Source organism: Limanda limanda, chromosome 19 (genome assembly GCF_963576545.1).
Source record: "Limanda limanda chromosome 19, fLimLim1.1, whole genome shotgun sequence".
NCBI classification, from domain to species: domain Eukaryota; kingdom Metazoa; phylum Chordata; class Actinopteri; order Pleuronectiformes; family Pleuronectidae; genus Limanda; species Limanda limanda.
Window position 1 is genome coordinate 14,565,534 of NC_083654.1, and position 22,760 is coordinate 14,588,293.

The following is a 22,760-nucleotide window of genomic DNA, read 5'->3' on the forward strand; positions in this document are numbered from 1 at the left end:
GATAGGAATTATACAAAGGTTTGCAACATAAAACAACAAACCCATGTCTCAAGTGCAAGAACAACATTTATAATTGTCTGTTTTACTTTGGCATAGAGTATAAAGAACGGTAGAAAAAGGCTGCTGTAGTAACCAGGCATTAAACCAAGAACTCCCACATTATCGCTGGAGAATCCTTTGCTAAATCACACGTTTTTTTACTGCAGCTGTAGTGGCATGTAACATTTAAAGACTTCTGAGACCCCGGATTTCCTCAGGCTGGTACAATTCTCTCTGTTTCAGGGGATCGCTGTATCTTCAAACCAGTCATAAGGTCTCTTAAGATGCAAATCCCGAGGTAATATCTGGTTACATAATGAAAATTTGTGTTTGAGAACACATAACATGTATTTCAGAGTCCCCAACTCTCTCCTTGACTATGAACACACTCACATATCTACTCCCCCTCCTCCTCCTCTCTCTCTCTCTCTTTGGCCCCAATGGCTGAAACGTTGTAAAGGATTCAATCTATAAGCTGCCAAGGACGTTGTTCTCACAGAAGGTCACTGGTCACTTTGCACAAGGATATTTCTCTTTGTGAAGTTCTTTTAAAGCATGATCCTCTTTTGCCACAACATTGCTCTGACTCACAGAAGAGTGATCTTACGTGGAAATTACAAGCACTGGAGAACAGATACAAAACAGCGTATTCTCCTTTGGCATTGAATCGTCCCTGTAGGTGTGCAGGGACAATTCATCAAGAAGGAGTTTAGCTCTGTATGATAGATGAATCTAACCTCTTAAAGGCCTGTCATGGTTGTGGTGGGGTGGACGTAAAAAATGATAGGATTCTGCCAGTCAGCAGAAATAGTTAAAGGCTCTGACGGTGTATAGATTTTAAGGAAATCCGAATGATTAAGGTTCGCTGGGCTACTGACAGACTGTAGAGCAGGTGGAAGAGCACACAGCTGAAATTGTTTCGGGGCAGCACATATTTCAAACAGGACGACAAAAATTCAGCAACATCCACACACAGATTCATGAAGCATTAATGCACACAGAGAACAGCTTACACTCTTACATTTTATCAGAGTAGATTTTTACCTTTGATGAGATAAGAAAGCACAAAATATATATGTACCAGCACACTCAGTTAACACAAGCAAAGGCTCATGGGTAGTGATCAGCCTCCGCACTGCAGTCACATACAACCAAAGCAGGAATGTTCAGTCGTTCAGGTTGTAACCTATCAAACAAACTTTGACTCAGTCCACTCGACTTTTTATTAGGTGACTGAAAATATTTCTCAGTTAGATTGAAAGGGTTCTCCTGGTCCTGACATCAAACGGAGAAAGCCCGGGCATCGATCCCTGTGGAGCTGCCATGCCTCCGATGAGCTGCCTCAGCGGGGGGGCCAGAGCCACGTCCTGATTCAACAGGCGGTGTGGTATCTCCACAGGGATAAATTCCAAGGGTTTTCCCCACCTGGTGTTGAAACCGAAGGAGCCCTTTGCATCGCACTTCCTCTGATCTTCAAGTGAGTGCTTCTGTGAGCCTGTTACCTACAATTCCAGTAAGATCACATATTATAGGCATGTTGTTAGACAGCAACTTAACTAAACAATCTGTCTCTTGCTCTGCGTGGGAGGCTCGGGGAGAACGTCTTCGTGTCTTATACAATATGTAGGGCAACGAAATGTTAGCTCCACTCAGTCAAAACATCGTGGAGCTGACACTCCAAAAGTTGCTATGCAAATCTAATGAGACAGCAGCTGTCAATAGCCTCAGGGAAGCCTGCTATTTATTCATAATAACACAGGACACAATAGGATATTATATCCACCAATTACTGATTGTGTATAAAAAGCTTGGACCCAGTGAGCTAATCAATCCTCTAGAGTGGGCACATCCATCAGTCTATCTGCATTGCAACTGAGCAAACTCCAATAGCTCATGAAGACATCAGAAGAAGATGCTAGTTGGTGGATCTTAAGTCTGAAGTGATATATCCAACTATTGTAAGGGTCAGGAAAGAACATGAACTGTAATGTTCAACTTTATATTGATTCAGCTTGTAGACACAATGATGAACATCTAATTTAAATAGGATTAAAGTGCAGATTAACTTGTATTTTCCACAGATTTTATGAACAGACTCGGATAAAACTTCACAGGTGACTGTACTTCCTGGGGTCCTTAAAACGCCAGTAAAGTTTTCTGTCAGATTGGATGAGCAGTTCCTGAAAATATTCAAATACAGAAAGAATCCTCCATTTGTAGTTAGATAACTATGGTAATAATCTGACTTTTGAAAATATTATGTCTTGACTACACCCTCTGCAGCCTCCCCCTTTTCCCAAAATGACCTCAGCTTTACAACACAGCCTCAGTTAAGGTGAATAATCCCCCTACAATATTCACATCTTCATTATGTGGCAGTTATGTTCGGCTCAAAGAACTACGATCAAACATGGAAAGATAAAACCAGCCTCATCTTTGAATGTCACATCAGTGATGAAGCCCTGACCTGGATTCAAATAAATGGCCAGTGAGCAGCTTTTGATCATGTGCAATATCTGAGTTAGTTTTTCATTGCAACTTAGAATCCCTAAAGAGGTCCCACCACGGGTTCCAGCATGCGCCTGTGTAAAATCAAACATTTTTCAACCTTCCCATTCTGTGCTTCAATAATGGCATTTTGAATGGAATAAAACACAGTTTGAAAATATTTTGTTATATATAATGCCTGTAAAAAAGTTACATATGTGGTGATAAGGGTAGGATTTGAGCAGTGTTGTAGAAGCAGCTGCTTTTTGGCCAGCAGGGCTCTTTCTGTTATAGATTGTTTTGAAGTTTGAATCGACTGTTTTATTAACAACGATAAAAAATGAAAAAGCAAAAAGGCCAAGACACTTATACGTTGAGTCTTTCACACAGAGGACACAGTCAGAGATGTGTGTGCGTTAAGAGAATTGTGATCACGTTTCATTCTCAACTGTCGTGTCTTCACCTCCACCTCAGAGTGCTGTACAGTTACACACGAGTAAATGCTTCTTACTGCAATGCAGCATGGGCAGCATGATACTGTGTTATACTCTGTGTGTCGATAAACTCACCGAACTCTCTGGGTACAGCTATAGAGTAGATGCACGTCTGACCAGAGGTGTAGTTTCTGGGGAAATTAGGAGATAAAACAGTCCCATCTGATCCTGTAGAACGACTTCCACAGGGCGCTGAGGAGAGGAAACACACACAGAGTGAGGCACACACTCACACTCACATACAAAGTTTACAATACCCTGTGAACATAAATACACTGTTTGTCTTCGTTGTATGTATTTTTATTTCAGTCTGTGTTTTATGTGTGTTACCTTGACAACTGGGCAGGGCCCTGTTCCATCCAGGTCGGCCATCATCTCCCATACTGCAGGTCAAAGTAGAGTAGCCCTGAAGAAAAAGGAAAAAAATAATTTAGATAGAGAAAATCATTCCAACCTAACCAACCAACCAACCAACCACTCAGAGAAGTAATCAAGCAACTAACAGATCACTCAATTAACCATCCATTCATTCAAAGAGCCAACCAGCCAACCAACCCAACAACAAACCAACCAACCAACCAAACGACCATCCATTCAAAGAAGAAACCAACCAACAATTTAACCAACCATCCATCCAACCAACCATCATCCACTCATTCAGTCAGTTGTACCTGCAGAACATATCCTGCTTCACAGTAGAAGGTGACAGTGGAGCCCAGCTTGTAATCCGATCCCAGCCTGGTTCCATTCAGAACCACACCTGGGTCGAAGCACGATTCCCTCAGTTTGGCTGGAAAGACACAAAGAGAATAAGTGAGAGGGAGGGAGGATGAGGGAAAGAAGCAGCGACAGGCACACATAAATAATCCAATTCAAATCACAGTCAAATTAATAATAACTAAGTCCCCCGTCATAATCAAATGAAGCAGGGGCTCCGTTGGCCTTTTTAACAGTCGGTCTGACTTAGCTGCCTCCGCCAGAGATGATGCAAGAACGATAACTTCATCCCCTGGCTTTTGTATGGTACACGAACCTTGTAAATTATGGCTTTGGCCCCCCTCCCAAAAGATTAACAGCCACTCTGCATCAATTTAAGATTTAATTCCTGAGTCCACGTGTAGCTGGTGTTGATTCCTTTGTGCGAGTGAATCAAACTGACCTCTGTGATAGACTCTAACAACAGACACTAATCCAGCAGGGGACACGACGGTGAGAGCAATCATTCTTTTTCATCTCAGAATCCGCATGAGACACAGTGTCATTAGTGTGGGAGACCTCACTGCATATACATGTGTAGTGCATGTTTAATGTAGTAGTCTTTGTGAAATGTAAGAAATTAAATATTTCTAAATACATGCTGGAGACATCCTGGTATCACGGGACAAATCTGAAACATGTACTGTCACATTCGCTGTGAAAACCGAAAATAGAAATTTCCCAAGCTGCCTCAGTTACGAACAACCGAAAGGACAGAGGAGAGTCCCTGCTGCAAACACATCAGTGTATATTAAAATAATTCTTTAAACAACTGACAATTACAAAGTGGCTATAAAAACAGTGCCACCTGGAAATAATGTTTATTTTCATGAGGAAACAGGTGTTATAAACCGTGACATACTTAATAGAAAGAAAAAAACTACATAAGAGATGCATTTATCAAAACCTTATACACAGAAGAAGGTCTGTTTCATATCTAACACAAATGTTATCTCCCTGAGAATGAAAAATCTGTGGTTTCTGTTATCGTTCTTTGTACTTTTACTTCTTTTCAGTATTTTAGAGCCTATTCAATCAGTATTCACTTTACATGAGGGAGGTGGAACAATTGGCAGAATATTTTACCTTTGTATTCCAGGTGGAAGCCTGTGTAAGACACAGACCCATCACTGCGGAATGCTAAATGCATGGTATTTGAACTGCTCTCTATCCGCTCTGGGAGTTTGCTGTCCTGGAAGCTTCCAATCAGAGGACTGTTGCTATCCGGGCCGTCATAGATATACACAAAGTCATAGTTTGGCTCGATGTTGAAACTAGAGAAGGATGAAGGAAACACAGGTTGGGAAACAGATGGTGAGAACATGGGTAGAGAAGTAAGAGCCGTTACTGACATGTGGTTTTACATGTGCAAAAAATTCTTGACAGACATTATGTTGCAGAACAGTAAAAGAACATTATCAAACCCTGTATCCTCCGATTACTCTCTGTGGCTAAAAGACTCATTTGTGATAATTCTTACTCTAACCGTCTGTCCCTCAACTAATGGTTGTGATTGGTTATGACGTTTGGTCTTTTTGCCCAAAAAAATCAGAGTGGAGTGAAAGTAATTGCATTGCATTTTCCCTTTCTTCTAGCGCCAGGAAATTGAAAAGATTACAATGGCCTGTAAGTTCACAAAGAGTCCGGAACATAGAGAAAGGATTGTGTCGTTAATAGAATTCAGCCCAATCCAGTGTGATGAGGTGTATTTTCATCCTATATTCTCCTAATTTTACTGTATTTAACTCCGTAAAACAATACAGGCTTTGATGTAAATTACACCATCTGACTTGCTGGTTACCTGATGAAGGCCAGCGACAACACGTAGTCAGAGTTGACGGCGATGAGCCAATCGCAGTCCTTGGAGTGAGGGTAGGGATGTGGGTAGTTAGGAGAGAGGATAAACCCATTGGAGCCTGTTAGGTTTCCTCCACAGGGAGCTATGATGGGAAGACAAGCAGCGGTAAGTCTAACAATATCATACAAATTTGAATATTCTATCAAACGCAACCATGCAGGGTAAAAAACTCATTTGAATTCAGCCGGGACAATGTTTTATTATTTTAAGTTACAGGATTTTCATTCAAAATGACAAGTACCGAGCAGATATTTGGATAATGAAATAATACCAAATTGTATGTGTTAAGTAGTGAGTGGAAACTGAACATTATAATTTTTTGGATACAGCCTCCCTTAAACAACCCCATCTGCTGTCCATGCAGTACTTCTGATATTTGACCTTATAAATAAATGGAGGCTGGACTTCTCACCGATGCAGACAGGCGGGCTGGGCTGCCAGTAGTATCTGTTATCCACTTGTATACAGGTGATTTTGTCGTCCCCCTGGAGCTCGTATCCCGGGTCACACTGAAAGGACACAGAGTCCCCCGGCTCACGGCCATCTCCGCTCCGACTGCCATTCATCGGTACGCCAGGGTCCCTGCAGGCCGTGGCCACTGAGCCTGTAGAGGGAGGACGGGGAGGAAAACGAGACAATGGAGGAGAAAAAAGAAAGGTAGAATTACAAAAAATAAGTTGCAACGGATACCTCCAGCTATAAAGCTAATGTGCTGACTTAAAATTAGTGGTAGTTGATGTAAGAAGTCTAAAATCCTGTATTGGGAAATATCTGCTAAGGTCATGTAAGGTTTTCATGTTTTTATGTTTAAACTTAAGACTCGCTAGTAAGAGTCTGGTAGAAACTAACAGCATTATCTGAATTCTAACAGAAATTAAAGACAGGATGCAACTTCAAAGCATAATAACGAAATTAACTACAGCGGGAGGTAAAATCCCATCACGACTTTCTCATTTCCAGAACCGTTTGGTGCATTAGTCGTGGACGAGACGTACTGGAGAACTGGATAGCGAATCCCGACTTGCTGATGTAGAAATCGGTTTCGAACTGGACGGTGACCGTGTTGAGTGTGGAGTGAATCCTTCCGGGGAGCAGGGACCCGCTGATCTCTGACAGGGACATCTCGTTCTCAGGTGGCCCGTCCCAGACCTTCAGCATGTCGTGGCTGGCCTCTGTGTCGAAGGCCAGCAACTGAAGACTGCAAGACGAAGAAGAATGACACATACAAAAGATCATTAAAAGGAAGTTTTTTAATATCAAATTGCAATATTAAAATGTCAAAGCAGTTTTTGTGGGGAAGACTCATTCATTTGATTGTTATCCGTGAAGGTTAAACTCATTTTGGTAATATGAGAAAGTATATAAGCCAAAGTAAAATCAGTTTCATTTAAATGATGTGTATCCTATCTGTAGACATTGCTTGTCCTGTTTACAATATGCTTATTATATACTAAATGTGTTGAGCAGAATGTTTTTCATTTTCAGATTTACAATGCATATATTATTTATTTTGTCAGAATAACTATTAACACTCAAGCTCAAAGGAAGTTATTATTCATTTCCAAGTTTGAGACAAGTATTGGAGTGAAAATGAACGAGGGTGTTGTTTTAACGATACTTTACCTCACAATATTTCCCGAGTCCACCTCAATGGTCCAGGTGCAGCGCAGATTATTGTCGTAGGGAAACGGGTATCCAGGTGAAAGAATCCTACCGGAAGACTCGCCCTTAAAACGACCTCCGCACTCCGCTGCAGACATGGAGACATTAGACATTACTAATATGTACCGACACAAAAACCACACAAATTATCCCTATCACAGTATGGTAAGCACAAAGGAGCACCAATCTTAAACACAATCGCTGCTGGTCAACCCTAAGAGCAATTGGTGATTGTTTGTATTCAAGTGTGCAGGTTCTGTATAACACGTCATGCAATCACTTGTTCCGACGTGGCATTAACGCGCATCTCAAGTGATCCAATCACAGACAGACAGCTCTGAGTGGGCGAGTTGACACCTGACGTTTGGACGCGTCTCCACAATGTGTCTCTCGATTGACCCCTGGTGATCACATCTCACTTCCTCTGTATGCAAATGAACACAAACACCATTTCTGTTCCCAAACAGCAAATGATTCCCAATTAAGTCCAATTATACAGACGGGTTCATTGTCAATGTGTTGGTGTGTTGGTATGAGAGAGAGAGAGAGAGAGAGAGAGAGAGAGAGAGAGAGAGAGAGAGAGAGAGAGAGAGAGAGAGAGAGAGAGAGAGAGAGAAGAGAGAGAGAGAGAGAGAGAGAGCAGGGTCTTGAGGGGCTGAGTGAATCAATGAGCTATGTGCAGCTCTACTATGAAATAAGATTTTACCTGATGTTAATGTTAAAATCATGGTGGGGGGCCACAAATAAATCAATGTGTGGGAAACACTGAGAAGTGTAAAGAGACTTCATGTGAAACTGTAGGTGGTCAGCTGAGTGGGTGGTCCCTCAGTGGGACCCAGGACACATATGTTACCACCAGGTGTGTATGGGGCCTTATAAGTGATCAGATCTCAAATGCGTCATCGATGCATCTTGGGTGCGTTCACATCTGCTAGTGAGGAGGAAGTTAAAACCAGGTCTGCACAGGGCCTCTGGCAAATGTTTATCAAAGCAATTAGATCCACTAGGTGCACCTCGGTCGCCAATGAGCACTGATGAAACGATCACCACGGAGACAAATGGGCGAGCAAAGGCGGGCGCTGTCTCTTCCTCTGTGTCTGTCTGTCTTTTTATCTCTTGCTCACGGGAAGAAAAGAGAGAAGTAAGAAGAAGAGACAAAGTTCTGATCCAGCGTTTCTCCCTACATTAATGACCACACATTATATAACAGAAAATAATTTGCCCCTTCTCTCTTTGTCATTCTTGGTTATATATTTCCACTATCTTCATCCCCTCTCTGCTTCTCCTCCCTCGCCATGTCCCTCCTCCCCCAGGCTCCCCTCCCTCCATCACTGGAATATATTATCTCAAGTAAAAGGAGCGATATTACGAGTCGGGATGAGGGGAGGAGAAAAGAAGAAAGGAGAGGAGGCAAAGAGAAAGAGAAAAGGGAGCGAAGCCACTGGAGTAAGAAGGAAACACTCTGGGTAATAATAAGAAGCAATATAATATTAAGACTGGAGGTTAGCTGAGGTCACTGTGTGCCACTGCTAAAATATAAAGTCCAGGAATATCCGCCAGTGGTTTTATGACTCTTTCATTATTGATAGTGAGAAGGAGAGAGACTTATTAAGCCGAAATCCAAAATCGGAAGTTTCAGAGGCGGCGAAGAAGCAAGAAAGTGCTTAAAACATCGGGCCTTGCTGTTCTGCTTACAGCTCCCATCTGGGCCACAGCTGCTGCAGCCATTTTGTGCCTGGATCTGTACGAGCTTAGCATTTGTTTGGGTTTAATTAGAAAACGTAATCATTCAACCAAAAACCTACGAGGAGGAAATGAAAATCTCTCCAAATAAGCTTAACATAATATACAAATCAAGGCATTCGAGGCACCACATCCTAATACGCTGATGTGTGTTTATTATAGTGTGTGTGTGCCTGGAATTACGAAGCCAGTGAAACCCCATTATTGGCCTGTTGACATTGATATTAGGGACTGTGGCGTGGTTATAATTTCCCATGAGTTTGAAGCCCTACAAAATGAATTAGAGACACAATGGTGTTATAATGGAATATTCAGAAATATGTGGATACTCAAAGGGGAGTTGCATCCCAGTAGGTTTTTATTGTTTTTACCGAAAAATGGCCCATGCGTTGATACAGTGCTCTGCAGCGAAACGAAACCCATTAAAACGTGTTTATGAAGCAACACTAACAAGCAGGTCTCTCTTGTAGCTCTTCATAGAGTAAGAATAGTACTATATGACAGTTCTGAAGAAAGAGTCCAGCTGGTAAAGCCTCCTGCACAAAAACAGCTCTTCACTGAGACTTCTAAACCACCGTTGTGTCATGAGAAAATAAGAGGGTGGTTTAACAGGAATCTGACCTTCGCCAGACTATTTCACAGAGGAGCTGGGAGGGACTCTGCAGTGTATTGCAGTACAAGGTCTACTTCAGTGATACCTCCTGATATCATCAAGGCGGATTCATGCCTCTGAGTCGAAGCTACACCGCAGGTACGCATGGAGCCGAGCATTCGTAGCTGTGTGTAGGTGTGTGTGTGTGAGTCGCGCTGCTATTTTACCACAGAAAAAACGCTAGTGGCGGTAGAGATTCTACTTTTCTGGTATTGAGAGTCATAAGGTTTCAGGTCAACTTATTTACAAGTTCTCTGGTTCAGAACTACCTAAAATTAAAGAAACCAACCTCCTTTTGATACGCCCTTTGACTTAGTTTAACTATAGTTTGACCCATGTAACATCCGCTGTCATGGAGGAGGCGGGGTTTATGACCTATACAGCAGCTGGCCACCAGGGGGGCGATCAGAATGATTTAGCTTAACTGTTGGGGATCTGTCATGTCCTCCAACTTTATCTACAGTGAAGGATATAAATAAGTGTCCTAATAAATTTCGGGAGAAAGCACACTCAAAGGAGAAGATTTGGAAAATACAAATACTTTTGTATACCTATGCAATGCCTGTAAATAGAAGTGGTATGAGACATACACAAATTCAGACGACTATATTTTAAGACTTTTTGAGGACAGGCAGCCGGAGACGTACCGATACAGGAAGGCAGGGGGTTGTCCCAGGCTCTCCTCTCCCCCGTCATACACTTCAGTGTGGTAGCTCCGTGCAGAGTGTATCCGGGCTCACATCTGTACGTGATGCTGCTCCCAGAGAAATGACCTTGGTCGTTGACCTTGAAGCCAAACTGAGGGACGCCTGGGTCCTCGCAGTGAGACAATTCAAAACCTAGAGAGAGAGAGAGAGAGAGAGAGAGAAAGGACAAGACAGATCTTTGAAGTGTGTACTTTTTAAAACACTCACCCAGGGACTCCTCAGACCCACTAGAGAAAACAGAATTTAAGTTCCTTAGCGGGATGGCAATATTCCCTTAATATCTGGCACGCTGAAGTATTCTGTTTACGACATCGCTAATATCACAGATCCTCTTGAGCTCTTATCCAAATTTAATAAAAGAAATAAACAAAGATTTATGAGCCTTTGCAATATCAGGAATGATCCTGGAGCATGTGAACACCTGATCCAATATAAGGTTGTTTTTCACAGTCTTAGATCAGTTACTATGGTAATATCCAGAATATTCTGTTTATTCATGTACATAATTTTGGAGAGCGGGGTATGAAGAGGTGTATAAATAGCTTATCCTTCTAAGACGCTAACCAGGAATTGATCTTTAGGATTACTTGGAAGACAAGGGGTGCCAGGATCTGAATCATCTCCTGGAAGACTGGAGTATGTGTGCATGTCTAAGTCTGTAAAAATGGCCATTTGCAAATCTCTACTTGTACCATTGTGGAATCTGAGCAAATCTGCAATCACCCTTACATTGAGTGTGAATGGCTGCCTGTCTGAAAATGAACTTCAAGACATGTAAAGGAAAAGAATCATGTACTAGGCCAACAAAACAGTTTATTATTCAAGTTGAAGGAATCTGAAGCATTCAAAGGGTTGCTAAGTAAAAAAAAGCCTTTAATATCTGATGACTACTGAATTATATATACAGTAACACCTGCTGATATGTGCTACAGCCATTAAGGCTTATCAGGGCGAGCAGAAAATGGCCTTATACCTTGTGGTCATACGATCAGTCAGTGCCAGACAGTCCAAGTTATCTATTTAAGATATTTAATACTACATAAAACAGTTTAGTTTTCTAAAGGATCAGAAAGGATAGAAAATCATGTTCCCCATTTAAACTTTAATTGTGTAGATTGCAAGGTATGCAACTAGAACAATTTCCTTCGTCCGAGTTTTTTGAGTCTGTCTCCTCTGTTTATTCAGGCTTCAACAAAGTCTTTGCCTGTTACTATCACCGTGGTTAGTTGGTAATAAAGTGCCATAGGGAATTGGGGGTTGCCAGTTCTTGTTACATGGAAAGCCATTCAGTGTCCCGTTGAAAGCCTTCATGGCTGAAATGGGTAAGGATGTTTTTTACCCTTTTGAAGCAGCTCAGATCCTTCAACTTGTCAACAAAGGGACACTACGCACCAAACCCGGGTAGCACTCCTAAAGCTTAGTGTTTGTTTGGCAAAAGATACCATTGCAATGCTGCTTTCAGTCATTATCTGTTGTTTTTTTATAGCACTACTAACTTCTATGTGTATCAGCAGGAGACAGTTGAGGTGCAGAGAAGAAAGCGATGCGTCACTCCACTCACGTAGCAGAAACAACACATCTTCAAAGCATTATGCAAATCCTCCTGCATGACTCTGTTTATGCAATTTGATTATTTTAGAGCAAATATGCATCCAGGAGGGCACCGGGAGACGTGAGAACATCGTAGCGCACCTTTAGCACCCCCCCCCTCCTACGCAGAACTCCAATCTCTGAAATCTGTGTTAATCCAACATGACAAACTACTTGTGATCGTTTCACTACTGCGATTAACGATCAGTTATTTGACGGTTTCGCAAATTAGAAGCATTTGGAGTTAAATTGATTCGGCAACTTTGTTACATTTGTCAGGAAGTAGAGCAGCCGTCACATGCTATTTATTCGCCAAATTGATGAGACGATGATAACGAACGAGATTGAGTCTCCTGTGCTGTCTTTTCCCCTACTACCCCTACTGTAAATCATGTCCAATCCAGGTCATGGAATTGAGTCAATGTTTATTAGACACGACAAACCTACAGGTATAAGTTATAAGCAATTTTTTGACACTGAGGCTGCACAAATGTAAAAAGTTTGTAAAGGTTAGTCATGTTCCCTTCAAACTTACTTGAATAAACCAGTTTGAATCCTTCCCCAGCACTTTCTGGATCACTGTAGAATTCCAGCCAGAGATGGTTTGAAGTGGAAATCAGCGTCAGGCCTAACATGGACGTTCCAGTGAAGGCTCCGAGAACATGGGCTGCGTTGTCTTTGCCATCGTAAATCTGTCAAGACAACAGTGCAATGCAGATTCAACAATAAACCACATTTTGAAATCCTCTATGACGCAGAAAGCAGACAGGGAGAATGACAGACCAATCATCAAATGCGTGCGTGTGTGTGTGTGTGTGTGTGTGTGCACGCGTGTTTACCTTGAGTATATCCCCTTGGGCGAGATGAAAGGTTCTGGCAGAGATGTTGATGCCTTTCCCAGCTTGCACCTGAAGTCCACAGGAAATCCAAAATAGATTTATTGACCAACAAATGTATTCACAGAGGTTTCCACACGGCCTCATAAATTCCACCAACTTCTATAACGACTTCTGCATTAGTCCCAGTGTGCAATACTGTGTCTCTATTACCTTTTTTCTATAATAAGAAACCTAAAGCAGAAGGAGATTTATTACCTGGATGCTGTAGATGCACTCGTGGTTGTTGTCGTAGTTCATCGGGTAGTTGGGCGAGAGAAGGATCCCTTCGTTGTTTATGACGGAGGAGCCGCACTCGGCTGATGACAAAGACGGAAACCGGAGAATTAAAACACACCCGGTACAGACACACTTTTTGAATCATAAATAAGTGTTGTGATGCTGTGATGTGACCATGTGGGGAAACTTTTGTTAGGCGACTCTGATTTGAAAAGAAAAAATGGAAAGAAAAGCTGCATATTTAAAGATCCTTTGGGGATTTTAAAGTTTTAGAGAAAAGTGTTTGTCCTTGAAGTGAAAAGATCTTTTTTCATTTTACAGAGGATTATGATTATTTTTCCCGGATAAATGAATGGACTTTCTAATGCACACTTGTGTGTGTGTTTGTCTATGTGTGAGTTTTCCATCAGTGTGTGTGTGAGCGCGCATGAGAGTATTTAACAACCCTTTTAAACAGCTGTATTGTCAGCCATCTACGTCTGTCGTAGGGAATGGGCCGGCTGTAAAATTCAGAAACTAATTTACCTAAAGAGACGCCTCACGCTTGCCCTCTATCTCTAGTACGTATGTCCCCTCCCTCCCTCTCCTCCCCTCTTTTTCTCTCGCTCTCGCCCTAATGCTCTCCCCCTTCTCTGTGTCTCTACTGGTGTAATAGTCATATTACAGCTGTCACATCGTCAATAAATCCCGCTGCTAGAGTTTCCATTTAGAAAATTACCTCTCCACCCTCTCCCTCTTAACTCCCACTCTCTCTCTCTCCCCCTCTCTATGAACCATACCCCCTTTATCCTCCTCTACTTCAATCAACCTTTGTTTTTCCACTTCCCACGAGTTTCCCCTTTTTTCATCCCCTCCTCTACCCTCTTTCTTCTCCGTCCAATTCCACCCATCCTGTCCCTTAACAAAAGTGGCACAGTAAATATGAGATAATGTGCAGGGGTAACAGATGTGGATAGAAAGATCGGCTCTATGAAAAAGCAAAGACATCAATTTGGGAGCACTCCAAATCCTTTGCGAGCAGTACTTTATGAAAACAATATGTTTGACCTGCTCGGTTAAGTACAGACTCATGTGAAATCACAAACACAGGCCATCAAAGCAACATTTTAAAGCTGCAAAATACACCTTTGAGTTGATTAAAACCATAAAAAACACCTTTATGTGTTTATAAATGATTAGTACACTTGACTTTATAGAGGTCGCACGAAAAAGCAAAAAAAACTAAACCAAAGTTTGCTTTGCTCAGACTAGAAAACGGTGCCTGGTAGATTTCTAATCGTCCCTTTCCTCTCCTCTTCTTCGCTCTTCCTCTGTGATGTGCACCCCATCATGCAGCAATGCAACACAGCAAACAGGAACTAAATATAGCGAACCGCACTACACCTCTGAACACCGGCACGCAACACCCACCCCCCCACCTCTTTGCATTATCAGTCCTAGCACGTCGAAGAGGGAAAGATCCAAAAGACGTAAACGCCGTCTCTGCAAACATCGAGCGAAGCTGAAAATAAACGTGGCTTTGTACAATATTCTCTGTTCTGGATCTGCTGTTTAACAACTCGTCTGTCTCCCTGGGCCTGATGTGGTCCCACACTTCCCACTGTGGCTGAAAACAAACCGGTGACGGACTGCACCATCAATGTCATGTGTTTTCATTATTGTCCTTCATCGATTTTGCATTTGTTCCCATATTTAATCCGATTTTAAACATGTCTTTGTTCCGTGGACCCTGAAGGTACCAGTCCACAGTATTGATCCATGTGCCTGAACTAAGTTCTATTTAGGGTGCAACTACCTTCTTGGGTCTGAACCTTCAGTTCAGTTTAGTCGGAACTGTCTCAGATTACGACCCAGAACAACAGCACATAATTTAGTCGGACCAAAAGAGGTGGTCTCAGGTTTGTCTGTTTGGCAGTGTGGAAGCATTTTTTGGTTAAGTTCTGACTTCTGGATCAATGGCAAGAAGTTGAGACAGTATTAAACAAGAGAAGAAGAAAGAGATCCAATCTACGTATGGCAGATACAGATGGAAGCTTGTTTACATGGCAGCTCATGTTTCAAATTATTTAATAACCCATGTTTTAAAAAATAATTAGGTATTCCTGCCTTAATTCATTAGTGATGAAACTCGGATTGTTCTAATTTTCCACTCCAGGTGAGAGACGTGTGTTCGCTGTGATTTGTGTTCATGGCTCACTGAGCACTCCTCTGCTTTGTATGCATCCGTACTGCCTTTAGACTTCCCTTCATGTCGTATCGACACGTTCTAGTTTGTTTGCTGCTTGTACGACTCCATTAAAATTGGCAGAGTGTGGCAGCGTGCACCTACATCTAATGTACACTTGTCCCATTACAAAAGCCCAACTGTGCTCTGCCACATCTGTTTATCGCAGGAAATGTTGACGTGTCAAATTACAGGAAGGAAGGAAATAATTGCTCTGACACCTGCTCACAATGAATAAATCTTACCTTGGTGTTTTCTTGTCTTAAAGTCTGTGTTTCATGACAAATCCTAAAGAGCTGCTTTGTTAAATGAGAACTTCAGAGTCGTACTTCTGATAACGTCCTTGATAGTAAAAGTCATGATGACAGGAAGGTGAACGGGCCAAAACACTGAGATTTGCCGTTTTTTAAATGTGGCTTTTAAAGACGACTGCTGCCTGTGGGAGCCCAGTTACTTAAAAAATCATTTTAGTTCACCGTGGGACGGCATCAGTCACAAGCTATTAAATAACCCAGGATAAAGGACACCTAGGTGTTATGACAGAAACAAGAGATTCCTCTTTCCCCAACAGACCAGCTTCAGGGAGATTTAACATAGAAGCCTGATGGATTCAAACTGGACGCCAGGGAAATGGAAGCTAAATCTCCAAAGAATGGAAGATCTACAACAATAAGGACTCATCTCTGATTAATATTTGAATGTTACTTCCCTTGAAGACGGAAACACGAAAGGACTATAATTATCACCAGGGTCCTTGCCTCGCACCATGGACTCAAATACACCCGCTGAAAACACTGTATTCCTCCGCTGATCCCTTTTCCTAGCTGAGTCTAAATGACAGTCACGCCCACTGGGTGCAGCGCTTTCTTTCCTGAGTCTTTTGCGATTTGCTTTTTCTTGCCCTCTCACCTTTCGCTCTTTTCTTTTTTTATACTTCGAGTGCCCTTTGTTCTTTTCTTTCTTTCACCAGGTAATTTTAGGCAATCTTCACCTTTATTCCCGAGCAAACACAGGAACAAGTCGAACCTGACAAACGGCACCGCAGAAGTTTGAATTACACCTTTCTTTCTTTTTTGGAACTATAACCACTTAGCGGCTAAAAGTTTCTCAGCAAAGTACAGTAATTGGAGTTGTTCAGCACCTTCTCTCCGCCACCAACCTGCCGGAAAAACGCTGACTCAACGCCCACTCCAGACCATCCAAACAAGACATGGGTGTCAAAAGAAGGAGTCGGCTGCCAGACTTCAAACCCTCAAACCGCTGAGGCTACTGGCAGAACTTCTGTCGCCAAGCAACCAATGACGCTCCTGGGAAAAACGCACCTAGACTCGATGAAAGGTTGCCGGCCCGACTACGCCTCTGGTTTCAAGCCAAGCAGGTTTCTACTTGCACATCAGCGCTAAACTTAGTTAAGCCAATCATTTATGTCCTTAACCTCACCTGAGCTTTATTATCTTCCACATTCACTCAAGTTATCACATCCCTCATCTCATCACTCTTTATTAAGATTTGCTCATTTGTTCCACTCTGCATTTTTTGATTAGTTATCAGTCGTTCAATTTATCCAATAAAAGTAAATTAATCCCTTTCTTCGGAAGTCATAGCCCCGTTACTGATCAATTAAGTTAAACAATATAAATTTGTTCTTATACGAGCTGTTTTTTTCTCTAAACAGGTTTATTGAATTCTGTCATATGCTAGAAATATATGTAATAATAGATTAAAAACAATAGAACAAAAAATGCCGTAAAATGCCACACTGTAATGAATATAATAAAAACAAACTCATCCTATATGAGATAAGACGTCGTAGTGTTTGCTTTAACAGGACCACTTCACTTGAAATAAATACAACAAGTGGGAAAACAATTAACCAAGGTTGATGGCAAAAAAAAACGGATGTACAATTTAAATGTCTAACGTTACCTCTGCAAACTTTATCCTATGATATCCTAAGTTTGAAACTGTTGTGAATGATATAACAATGACAGTAACGTTAGCACCTACCGACACATCTTGGGAGAGGAGCGCTCCACATTCTCCGCCCACCGCCCAGACAGATTAACTCTAGCGCCCCCTCTAGCCGATAGCCCACATTGCAGGAAAAAGACAACGTGTCGCCGACGCCGAAGCTGTAGCCGGTCCTCCCGCCGAAGCGAGGCATGCCGGGGTCCTCACACGGCTCCAAGGTGTATTCTGTAGAAAAACATATTGTGAAAGTCAATATACAGCTTAAACAATTATTACAACTTCAAAAAAATACAAATAGTGGTATAAGTAAGGGAACAAATATGAAATTAGGTGTAAAGATTAATACCCGTCTCTCTTAAAGCAACCCATAATGGTTACAATACACCTCATGGTCTTGACATATTTTTTTTAGTAGCTCAAATATTTGTATAACAACTTATATATATGACTGTGTAAAACTTGCACAGGAGTTTGAAGTCTGACTCGACTCCTGAGTTGAGTTTGATGATTTTGTGTTTCGCGAGCTACAGCAGGAGGTTTATTTAACCGAGCTACGACCGATGATATGATTTGTATTTCAGAGCGTGTCACAAATATGACACAAATGAAAAGTCGCATCTCAGGCAACACCTCCCATGTGGCACGGTGTGAGAATCAGCTTAAGCCATCTGGGAGGTGGAACGACGTCCTTCAGTGTAAACTCAGATTCAAGTTGCTCCTCTGTTCCAAAGTCAATCAGAGGCTTTTGAGAGGGCAGTTAGGCAGAGGATGGTGATTTATGAGGGGCAGATGCAGCTTTATACTTTGTCTTAATTACGCCGCTTAACTCATTTTGAACAAGGGTGATGGCAAAGTAACACAACCGTGCACTTGTGACTCGCACACATTTTCGGAACACCACCAATGAGGCCGAGAGGAGTCGGTCTCCGTCTCCTGTTTTCCACTTTTGTGTTATTTAACTGTGGATCGCGTTACGTTTAATGTTGTGTAACTTCTCTGCTACTCAGCTTTTTTTTTAGCAATCCCTGAATCAGGTTTCATGAGTAGTCACTGAGTGGTGAGATATTTCTCTTCTGAGGAAAATACGGGAGCTGATATACACAGATTAACACAGATATACAGTTCTGTGCCGATGTGCCTTAAAAACATGAAACATGACGAATAAAAAGGCTATTTAAAGGGAAAGAAAATGAAGATATCAAATAAAATCTCAAAATTGTTTCCCCCCCTTCAATTTGGCCCTAATCCTCTATTGTACGGATCCCTTTATGAATAACAAGGTAAAATATAAATCCAAATTAAAAAAGATAATAAATGAAAAAATGGAAAAGCTGCAAAGTTTGAATGTTTTTTTATAAAACACTCAAACCAACTGTATCTCAATCGATCCTATTTGATATTTGTAAAATATGACTTAAGCCGCCACCAAACTACCATTTGAAGCTTTAGTTTTAAACAAAAAGAAAACCCTTTTCAGTGATGGCTGCTGTTGGTTCCACTCCAATGAAACTGCTCCCATCAAAACCCTCAAATCACATCTTGATGCCTGGTGATGCGGGTGTGGGGTCTTGACACTGCTGATCACTGTACTGTGCACTGACTGACTGAGAATCATATAGACAGCGGGCGAGTGTCTCTGGGTCAGACCTGCAGATCCCTGTGCATCTGCCTCGTGGTACATCGACGAAAAAACCACACTGTCAATGCATCAGGATGGACAGAGTTGAAACAGTCGTGGAGAAGTGAAGGTTCAATTCATGATCAACTCTGGAATCACCGCAGACAAGATCCTCCAGAACCATCACACAGGTTATTAAACACCTGTCTAACATTACAACCCTCATGTACAGATGGTTTATTGCAGCGCTCTCGTATTAGACTACATTTGTTTTAGCTTTGTGTAGGGGCACCTTCTTCAGTGAGTTTCCACAGCCTTATATCACCCTCTCAGTTTTGTACATTTAGACTAAATAAGACTTGACGTGTTTTTCTGATCGTGACAGAGATTCATCCCTTTAAATCAACCTCTCTTTAGCTTTTTCAGTCTCATACGTCTGTATATTTGTCTGCTACTTTTATCTACTTATTATTATTTCCCAAGCACTCGAGGATAAGGTGCTGTATAAATGAACTGAACAACATTTCTTTGGTAACTTTACAGCTCGAACTGAAGCTATGACAGATCTTTTGAGACAATAATTGTCTCTGTCTGGGAAGAAATGTCGCTCTGCTTTTTTTATCTTTTAAAGAGAGGCTATTATTTCACTGTGCTGTCTGGGATCCTCCTCCTCTGGTTTGCTGGGATGATCCAGTGCAAAATTCATTATGGCTGTTATCACTTGACTGGTTTGGATTAAAAATAAAAAAAATCCATTGCTCGACTCTTTCAAAGAGATTTTTTCCAGGATGAGATTCTAGAGGAGAGTCGCCGTCTGTAATTGACTAAAATGATGGTGAATTTAATCTAGAGTTGTGTGACTGGAAGTGAGTAAATTACCAGAGAAAGTTATGTTGAAGCCTTCGTAGGAGATGGAAAAGTCAGAGATGAATCGTAGCTGAGCTTTGAAGTTGCCATAGAGACCGGCATTGATGTTGCTAGGCAACTCGTTGCCAGTCAGGCGAGCCAGCGGTTGCACGAAACTCCCGTTCTCGGTAACCAAGAGGTAATCATGTTGGTCCTCCAGATGAAAAGAGTTGAACTGAAACTGGACTCCTGTTTTGAGACACACACACACACACACACACACACAAACACACATAGTTGAGATAACCTTTAAAAGTTTGATTAATTCTCAACAGGCTCATTTATCCAAAGTTATAATGTATCATTTGACAAAGTAATCACAGCACATTCATAATGGTCAATATAAGAAGTTAAACATATTTTAATCATAATCTATAAGTGGAATCATGTGTCTTATTTTAACCATATTTTTTCCATATATGACTTTGGCTGGACAACTTAAAATGCAATTGTAACCATGCTATAAAACAGAACATACTAAACATTTCATGCAGGGAGCAGGTTTGTTGTTACAGTATTGCAGAGGCTGGACTGTGTGTGCGTGCTACATGCCCCCGTCTCTCACGCTGTCTCTCTCTATTAGGCAGTGTGAATCTGTGAATGTATGTGTGTGTTTGTGGGTGCGTGTGTGTGTGTGTGTGTGTGTGTGTGTGTGTGTGTGTGTGTGTGTGTGTGTGTGTGTGCGTGTGCGTGTGAGTCTCGCCTTTCCCGTGGCTGACTTCAACAGTCCAGGTACAGTTGAGAGATGAAGGGTAGCTGTCTGGATAGCCGGGACTAAGGATGGTACCCCAGGGACCCCTCACATCTCCGCCACACAGCGCTGAAGAGATTGAGAGAGACAGAGTGTGGAAAGAGTGAAAGCGAGAGAGAGAGAGAGAGAGAGAGAGAGAGAGAAAGAGAGAGAGATGCAGAGGCAGGGAGAAGGTTAGCATCAGTTTGTTGATACCTAAAACAGATAATGTTCCCCTGCGGACCTCTCATGCTAAACTCAAGTTCCATCACACATATGGTATGAGAGAAGGAGGGATAGAAAGAGGAAGAGAAAGAGAGGGTTGGGGAGGATCCTTTGAGAGTCACACAAATGGAAAACTAAACGTACAATATATAAGATGGGCCACTAGGGGTCGCTCTGTCAAAACAATGAGAAAATGCCAAGCTCGATGACATCGCTTGATGACAAGTTACGTTCACGGATGAGGTGAGATATTAAAGTTTTATTCATGTTACTCAGCAAAGAGTAACGAATAACAGTGATACATTACGAAGGAGATTTTCTGTCATCCTACATTGTTTCCCCCAGGCGACAACAACGAGAATGTGTGAGGTAACCATTTTAGACAATTTCTTGAAGATTTGTCGTATCTTTAAGTATGTACTTGTACTTCTGCTGGAGAGGTTGTGGTCTAATAGGCGACTTTTCTCACATTTTCTGGGATTGCCCTAAATTGCAGAAGTTCTGGGAGATGGTGATGAGGGAGATACGTGAGATCTTGACCTTAGACAGCTCGATTGACCCACAACAGCTGACTTTGGGAACTACACCTTTAAGGGGGCTAAGGAAAAACAAATTGTATATGATCAGACTTATGATGCTAATTGCCCACAAAATGATCACAGTAAACTGGCTCAAGCCCCACCCGCCTACCGTGGACCAGTGGGCCCAGAGGCTCCAGGCTGTGAATTGCATGGAAAGTTCAACGGCAAGCCTACGACTCCGGATGGACATTTACTTTGCAAAGTGGACACCTGTGATAATGTATCTGTTAAAATGAACATTCTGTTGACATTCGACTGGACAAGCTAGACTTAATGTGAAACTATGTGAACCCATTGGGCTAACTCTTCTGCCATTTGTGTTTTATTTTTATTTTATCTTCACTTGTAATATTGTATGACATGCTGTGTGAGACTCACTGTCAAGGTACTTGTTCTAATAAAAGTCAGAATAAAGAGAATAATCAGCAGTGATCAATCACATGTTAGTGCCTTGTTTTGCAGGTACATGATGTTCTATTCTAAATAGTGTCAACTGTTAGAAAATGAAAAGAAAAAGAAAAGATTAACAGCAATAACAGTTTCTGCATGATACAGCCAATTGGACAATAACTGAAACTTGTTTAGCTGAGAAGTGAGATTTGCAACCTATTTGCAAGATCTCGTTGCTCTGGGACGTTCAGTCTCTCGGCTTGTTCCGAGGCAGGAAACCGACATGAAACAGAAATGGAAAAGAAATGCTTTAAGCTTGCTTTCCCCCCAAATTAATGCTGTGTGATCACTGCAGTTACTGCACACCATTAAAACAAAGTGGTGAGACGATACAGATGTGTCTTAGGAACAACTTGAAACATTTTGAGGCTCACGGTGCGGCCCCGGGACGACCCTGAAAGTTCTGCACGCGGTTCAGCTCCACACATTGTTATGCAGGAAAAGGCTCGGCCGGCACAGGGATGCTCAGAGTTGAGACCAGGTCCGCAGGAAAAATCTGTTGCTCATTCCATGCATACTAATGCATGCATGTATCACAGGGTGCTTCATTTCGGCTCGCTCCAGTTGGTTCATCTTACAGTTGGGCGGCTGGCCTGTCATTTCCTCTTACAATACGCCGATAAAATGCCGTAACATTACCTCAAAGTGCAACGGTGGCAGAGCGGCAGGGAGAAGGTTGAGCCTGAAAGTTCTGCTGAAGTTTCCCGTAAGTGGGACACCTGAGCAGAAGCATAGAAGCTGAAACCAACCAACTCTGAGAAGTGCCGCCCGACACCAGACCTGTTCGGGCCATTCCCACTGCTGACCAACGCTACAGCCACATAGAACAGACCGGTCAGATATTGGTAATGTGCTAAAACCACAACAGAACATCAGGATCTTCACACTCAACCTCCATGGTTTTTTGAGACATCAGCATCGTCCTCGTGAAGCGTGAGTACAAGTATTTCCA

The 22,760-nt window shown here is 42.0% G+C and overlaps 1 protein-coding gene across 1 annotated transcript in view; it reads right to left on the bottom strand.

The window, feature by feature from the left end:
- Positions 1-22,760, bottom strand: part of LOC133026467 (CUB and sushi domain-containing protein 3-like) — a 313,843-nt gene that overhangs the window by 53,096 nt on the left and 237,987 nt on the right. Inside the window, exons 19-33 of the mRNA XM_061093362.1 lie at positions 20,526-20,642; positions 19,796-20,011; positions 17,335-17,523; positions 13,083-13,183; positions 12,828-12,896; positions 12,524-12,680; positions 10,339-10,530; positions 7,258-7,384; positions 6,630-6,832; positions 6,047-6,238; positions 5,578-5,716; positions 4,863-5,050; positions 3,692-3,810; positions 3,351-3,426; positions 3,096-3,212 (exon numbers count right to left, since the gene is read on the bottom strand). Coding sequence (XP_060949345.1) covers positions 3,096-3,212; positions 3,351-3,426; positions 3,692-3,810; positions 4,863-5,050; positions 5,578-5,716; positions 6,047-6,238; positions 6,630-6,832; positions 7,258-7,384; positions 10,339-10,530; positions 12,524-12,680; positions 12,828-12,896; positions 13,083-13,183; positions 17,335-17,523; positions 19,796-20,011; positions 20,526-20,642 — 2,202 coding nt within the window. The remainder of the gene's footprint in view (positions 1-3,095; positions 3,213-3,350; positions 3,427-3,691; positions 3,811-4,862; positions 5,051-5,577; positions 5,717-6,046; positions 6,239-6,629; positions 6,833-7,257; positions 7,385-10,338; positions 10,531-12,523; positions 12,681-12,827; positions 12,897-13,082; positions 13,184-17,334; positions 17,524-19,795; positions 20,012-20,525; positions 20,643-22,760) is intronic.